This window comes from Oryza glaberrima, chromosome 4 (genome assembly GCF_000147395.1).
Source record: "Oryza glaberrima chromosome 4, OglaRS2, whole genome shotgun sequence".
NCBI lineage: Eukaryota > Viridiplantae > Streptophyta > Magnoliopsida > Poales > Poaceae > Oryza > Oryza glaberrima.
In genome coordinates this window covers 15380927-15388109 of record NC_068329.1, presented here as the reverse complement: position 1 = coordinate 15388109, position 7183 = coordinate 15380927, and the positions used below count along the sequence as shown (strand labels likewise).

General features: G+C 48.2%; 1 protein-coding gene across 1 annotated transcript; it reads left to right on the top strand.

Annotated features, from left to right (window-relative positions):
- Positions 1-469: 469 nt before the first annotated feature.
- LOC127769332 (uncharacterized) lies at positions 470-3704 on the top strand. The gene is made up of 2 exons (XM_052294883.1): positions 470-1309; positions 2589-3704. Exons 1-2 carry the CDS (start codon positions 470-472, stop codon positions 3702-3704), a joined length of 1956 nt encoding a protein of 651 aa, XP_052150843.1.
- The last annotated feature ends 3479 nt before the right edge of the window (positions 3705-7183 follow it).

Sequence of the window (7183 nt, the reverse complement as noted above, 5' to 3'; positions counted from 1 at the left end):
ACGCTGACTCGGCCTCCACGTTGGACAAAAACCAGGGTAAATACCGCCTAAGGACCAAGAGTGACCCGGTTTTGTAAGTAGAGAGATATCATATATCCGGTTTTCCAGTTGCGGGTCAATTTTGTATTTTCGCTGACAAGATGAGGGACATGTACTTTTTCTTACACATAAATGAACCAGGATATCGGTCCATCAATCTGGGCCTCAGCTGGCTAACATGTTTAGGCCCAATTCTAAATAGTTCTCAATCTCCGCCCATCCAAATTAGGCCCAAAATTATCCCCTCGCAACACCCTTCTTTAGTCCATATTACCTCCCCTCACCGTCCTTCACCCAAATCGCCTCCTCCTTCCCCGCCAAAACACTCAACCACCCCCAAATCCCCCATCCCCCTCTCTCCTCTCTCTTCTCTCCTCTCTCGCCAAGAACGCAAGAACGCCAAGAAGAGGCCAAGATCGCGAGAACGCCCATGGATCGGCAGCGGCGGCCGAGCTCACCCTCCTCCCCCTCGTCGGTGCGGACGCGCGGGAGGAGCCCGATGTCGCCGTCAATGCCGCAGCCGCTGCCGCTGCCGTCGCCGCCGTCGAGCCCCCGTTCTGGCGCCACCACCACCACCACCACCTCGGTGCGGGCGCGTCCGAGACCACCGACGGCGCCGCCCGACGCCCCCTGGCTCGCCCGCTCCGACGGTGGCGCCGGGTCATCGGACGTCGCCGGGAGCAGCAGCGGCAGCGGCAGCAACGTCGACGAGACCCTCGCCGCGATGAGGGACGCCGCCTGGGCAAGATTCTACGCGGTCATGGGGAAGGGGAAGGGGAAGGCCGGGGAGCGCGGGAGCTTCTCTTTCCCCGACCTCGGGGCGCCGCACGACGTCGTCGACGCGGCGGCGGTGGTCGACCACTTCGCCACCGTGGAGGCGGAGAGGAGGGCGGGGGCGAGGGCCCAGTTCCTGGACGCAACGATGGAGGCGACGGCGAGCGCGCGGCTGGGGAGGGTCAAGAGGGAGCTCCTCGTCGACCGGAGGGTGCTCGACCACGCCGGGCTGGAGCGGTGGCTGCGGCGCGGCGAGGCCGTCGCGGAGCTCGCGTGGTTCGCGGAGCTCTGCGCCGGCGAGGGCGGCGAGCCGGTGCCCCCGCTCGAGCTCTTCGAGTCCGCGTTCCGGGCGCTGCAGGCGGCGCGCTCCGACGAGCTCCACCGCGGCGCCGGTTTCAGGAAGCGCTGGGTTGGCCCGGCCGCCGTGCCGGAGTTCTTCCTCTGCCCTATCTCCAACAAGGTCATGGTGAATCCAGTCGTCATCTCCTCTGGAAAGGTGTGCCGAATCTTTCGCTGCTTCCTCAATTTCTTCAGTTCTTGTGGCTTGTTCTTGTGCTGTTCTTGGTATTCAATTCATTTGCATACCCTGCTTGGACATTGTAATTGATGTTCTCTGATAGTTTCTACTACTAGTTTCTTAGTGCTGGATTGGTACAAATGTTGCAAGATCGCTTCGGATTGGTGACAATGTGGAAATATTTTCTTAGTGCGATCTCTTAGCTTTGTTCAATTTCTGTCTGTGAGGAACTGAGTTTTTATCTAGAATTATAGTCCAAGGAAAATCCGTAATGGTATTATTGCTTTCGATTCAAGAAGTGCCATGTTTTGTTCTTTCCATAACAGAAATCCTCTTGGGTTGCTTGATCCTTGTTATGCTGTTTCTGTCCTGCCAGGGTGTGAATTCGGATGTCCTATTACTTGTTCTGAATAACTTGTTTCCACCTAGAGATTGTTTCAGAAAACTTTATCTAGAATTACAGTCCAAGAAAAATCCGTAATGGTATTGTTCATTTGGATTCAAGAAGTGTTTTTGTTAATCATAACAGATTTCCTCTTAGACTGTTTCATTCAAGTTCCTGTTGGAATCTTGTTAGGTTGTTTCTGCCAGGGTGAATTCAGATCCCCTAGTTGTTATGCTTACATGTTCTGAAGTACTTGATTCCACCTAAAGTTTGTTTTAGAAGACATTATGCTTGCTTCTTTGGGCCATAGGATATGATATCACCAAGGAGAATAAAAATTATAGCAATTTGTAAGAGTTGTTTTTCTTTGGGAGTTATGTTTGCTTCAAACAAGGAAAGAAACATTATCCTGATGTGAAGAATACCCTGAAGGGCTGATTTTCAGCATGTTGTCAAGTTGTTCTCTTTCATCATGTAGGTTTGAGCAATGGCCTTTTACGAAAGCCGATTCAGGGACTGAGCTGTCATTATAAGTTAACCCCTTTCTCAAAATGGAGCTTTTGTCTGAATGATTCAGCAATATGCCTGGAGTGAAGCTAGTTGCAGTAGAAAATTACATATGTTAAAATTTGTTTATCTTTAAACTTTTGATCGTCTAGTACAAGGCATTTTTGTTTATCTTTATGTATCTTCATTTGTCTTGTTAAATCTCCCCTTATATAGTTTGCTAATTACTGTACTTCTTATTCTTATTCTGTTCCAAGGATTTATCCCTTTTGTCAAGAATAAAAGAGAGCTTCCATAGTGAATATTAACTCCCTGATTCTACTTCTTGTTTTTTCATCTCACTGATTGCATCTGTTGTGTCTACAGACTGTTGAGGTTTTAGCATTGGAGAAATGGTGGAGTGAAAATAGACGCCTCTGTCCAGTAACTGATGAGATTCTCGACAACAGCATATTCATCCCCAATATCCTCATTATGCTGTGCACAGCACTATGGCGTACAAGAAACGGCATTACAGATGTGACAACAATTGCAGAACCACCAAAGATTTCTTCTGAGGAGGAAGCCCTGTTCAGGGAAATTAACCTCTTGGCACTCTCCCCTAGCTTGTCTGACAAAACATTTGATGCCATATTACGCCTACATGAACTCATCAGCAATGCGCAGTCCTCGCTCCTGCATCTGCTTGGCCAAAGCCCAGGGATGATTGCAAAACTTGCATGCCTCTTGCCAGAGACATGCCTGGACCCTGATCCCGGATTGGACGACATTATCCTCAAGATCATCGCGAAGACAGCTTCCTACAACCCCAATAAGGTGATATTAGGAGATGATCAATATGCCATACCTGTGCTGATTGCAAGGGCATTGCTAGGGCCTGTGGACACAAGAGTCAAGTGTGCTCAAATCCTTGGGTTACTGGCTGACAACTACTACAACAAGATCAAGATCGGTGAACTTGGAGGCTTCGCTGCGCTGATGGAGCTGCTGCTCTTGGTAGGAGACAGAGAAGTCAAGAGGACGGTGGCGATGGCGATCGCCAGTCTCTGCGAGGCCCAGGAGAACTGGAGCAGATTTGTCAGAGAGGGAGTAGCAGATGCTGCTATATCCTTGTTGCGCGATGACAACCTAGTGGATGAAGCCCGCAGCATCTTCTTGAAGGCTACTGGTTTTGAGCTGGCCATGACACAGGTTCTGGATAAGCTGATGTCATTTGGCGATGATGCCAACTGCTTAAAGATGGTTGAGAGCATCTGGAATACCTTCATCCGGACGAAATTAAGACGAAGGCGCCCCAACTTTACTCATGCATCTTCCTCAACAAGGGCCAGTGACGTATTTTCTGATACATCTTCTGACGGGAGTGTAGAACTGCCTATGCACGTTGAATTGACAGACAAGGCCGAGGACGATGTTAGGACCATTGTTTCATGGCTGCAGAGGAGGACGTGCTACCCGCGGACGTACAAATACGAAGATTGATCATTGGCAGGCCAACATGTGTAAAGAACAGAGAGGAGTGTAACTGTGGCTGGAAATCATACCTGATTCTTGACAGAGCACATTTTCTGTTAATCTGTACGTGACGGTAGCTCAAGTGCTCAACTCAAGCTAAAGAGTTGTTCTGATCTTTTTCTGAATGTCAAACTGATAAAAGATAGTATCTGAAAATAGCATTTGTTATATTGTTTCAGTTGTACAGCTGAGATACTGTATTGATCAATTCTGTCATTACACATTCCTGAGAATTAATATAGCTTAAATGGATGTTGCATGAAGTTGAGCTGCATACTTGGGAGATATTGTGAGTGAAGCCGTCTGGCTAAATATGAGCATTGGAGACCAACATTTTGAACCCTTTTTCTATGATAATTAGTTATCTTTTTCGAGAATGTCATAATTAGTATGAGATAGTGTGCACTCTGGCATATCTGATCCTGATCCTGCCAGATTAAGATTAAGAACATATATACAACATGACCTTATATTTACTAGTACCATCGTTTTGCAGTTGTTTATCTGTACCACAATTTGTAAACAAGAGTCCAGCTCCAGCTGCTCTCTTGATGCACTGTTTACCGTCTGAAAACCGCAGGCCTTTTAAGTTGAGAACTTACTCCTACCGTTGAAGGAATGAAGTTCTATAGATGGGCAGCAATTTCCCCAGCCAAACCATCTCAAAATCCATCAGCTAAACCATTTCTTCATATGGGTTGGACAAAAATCATTTTATCAATGGAACTCATCTAATAAAATTTGCATGTCCATTTGCTTAATTCACCTGCCTTCTGTCAACGCACCCAACATATATGATTTATGCCCTTGTCTGAAAAACATCCTGCATCTATATTTTTCTTAGCAATGACATGACCATGGTAGATAGATCACAAAACATAAGGTATGTAATAGCCCATGAGTTAATGGCCCTGCATCTGTATACTTATATTATATATATATGCCCTAAACAAAAAACTGTGGATTGACTGATCTCACCGTGGTGGCCATAAACGTGGTTATATATATATTAGATATGTATAAATGTAAGTGCCTAAGTGGTGGGTGTGTGTGTTAAGCTTGATCAATTCAAGCCATGGCTGAAGCTTTTCCTGGGGAAGTACTTGCGCGCCCGCAGCTGCCGGCCGTTGATGACCAGCTTCACCAGGTGTTCCCCGCCGAGCACCGCCGCCGCCACCGCCGCGTGGCGGAACACGATCCTCCCGTACGTCGGCGGCTGGCCGGCCGGCGTCCGCTCCATCATCACCTTCTCCAAACAGTCGCCCCACCTCCTGCAGATGATGTTTGCAGGTTAGTTAGTACTTATGGATGCCTGCAAATTCTGAAGATACTTGGTGTTTGGTGACATTCTACTACGGATTTGACAAAGTTTTCTGAAAACCAACATAAATGGGAAAAGGTTTTTTTTTCGAACGATCAGCACCAGACAACGCGATAATTCATTGGATGGAGTAGGAAAAAATCACAAGACTATTGCCTTGGAAGATAATAGCCAGGAAAGAAAAAAATTCCACCACTACCACCACGCACCGACAACACCTACGCACAGGTAAATGGGAAGAGTTTGAAAACCATGATCATGGAAATAACACCTCTCAAGTTTGAAGTCCCCCAAAAACAGCACACTCAATCTGTATCTGATGGAGATTGAAACCTGGTTCTCTAATAGACAAAAGATGATCAAATATTTTAAAACATTAACCACATTCTTTCAAAACAAAAACAAAAAAAAAAAAACATTGACCATATGTAAGAGAATTCTGCGAATGCCACCGTAATCCCTCATTACTTGGGAAATACGATAGTACATATCGTGCACTGCCGAATGAAAACTTACAATTTTTGTTGCATTTTCTATAACCTGGATTTACATGATTCAAGATGAAACTATTTATAACTTGAATGAAAAATTGAAGTTTTAGTTATTAAATTATAAAACATCGAAAATCAACTTTCGAAAAATATATTGTAATGATCTTAAGGCAAAAGGTTTGGAGATTCAGAGTTTCTATATGTTATACAGTACACATAAGAAATTAAGATCCAAAAACAGAATTACTCCAAAATGTTAACGCAAGAAAGTTTCAAGATAGAAAGAGGTGATGAAAAGCAAGGGCAAAAATACCATTTTTTTTATCTTTTATTATTCTCTCAAGGTGATTAATTTGTTTTCCCAATAATAAATGCATGAGTTCCAACTAATCGGTCAAAGTTTATCGCATGCACGCAATTAATTACCAAGTGCATTGAGAAATGGAGATTGAGCTACGTACTCAGTGAAGTACTCTTCGATCTCTTCGCGCGTTAATGGCGACCCCTTGGAGAACGTGATAAACAGCGACCGGCAGCCGCCGTCGCCGACCGTCGCCGGCGCCGGCGCAATCGGCCGGCGGTACGGCGCCGCCAGATCCGCCGGGAGGACCGCGCCGCCGCCGCCGCCGCCGCCCTCCTCGTGGCGGCGCAGCAGCGCGTACAGCCTGTCGTCGAACACGAGCGCCCCGACGCCGTCGAGCACCTCTGCGACGCCGCGGCGCGGCGCGTCGTCCGGGACGAGCGCGAAGAGGCGGCGGACGTCGACGCCTCCGCCGCCCAGGACGGACGAGATGAGCGTCTCCCCGGCGCCGGCCCAGCGGCGGGCGAGGTCCAGTGCGGCGGCGCCGCCGTGGAGCACGGCGCGTGCCTCGGAGGCGAGCCGCGCGGCGTCGTGGCGGGTGCGGACGAGGCGGCGCGCGCGGTCGACGGCGTCGACGCTGGCGCCGCCGCCGCGGCGGCCGAGCCACATGAGCAGCGCGACGGCGTTGCGGGCCGGGGGAGGGGGCACGCCCAGCGAGAGCAGCTGGTCGTAGGCGGCGCGGTCGACGCGGTGGAAGGCGAGGACGTCGCGCACGGTCGGCTCCGCCATGGCGAGAGCGCGGCGCGGCGAGGCGCGGCGAGGCGGTTTATTGGTGGCGGCGGGGGGAGAGGAGACGGGGAGGGGGGTGACGTGGCGTCCGTACGCTTTCAAAACGACGCGGCTGCGCGAAGTGGCGCGTACACTGAAAATGGGGGAATTTATTTCTTTTTTTTCTTTTTGATGGGCAGTGAGAATGGATTAGAAATGCAATGGAATTCGCTTCCTTCCAAGGTACACTATACTTGCACAGGTCAGCCATTCAGCTTTGGGATTGAGATCCTCTACAGTCAATGCACCGCGTCTTTGTCACTGACATGTAGGTCTGATGATCTACGGGCCCACATGTAAGTGATAAAGGCATGGCACAGTCGATTGCAGAGGATCCTGATCATCAGCTTTGCGGTTATACGAATTAGTGAAAAAATATATTACCTTTTTTTGAAATTTCCGATCTTCTCGCACAATATTTAACCATTCATTTTATAAAAATTTAATATAAATATGTAGAATATAAGTTAAGATTATATCCTATTTGATAAAACAGGTCATATAT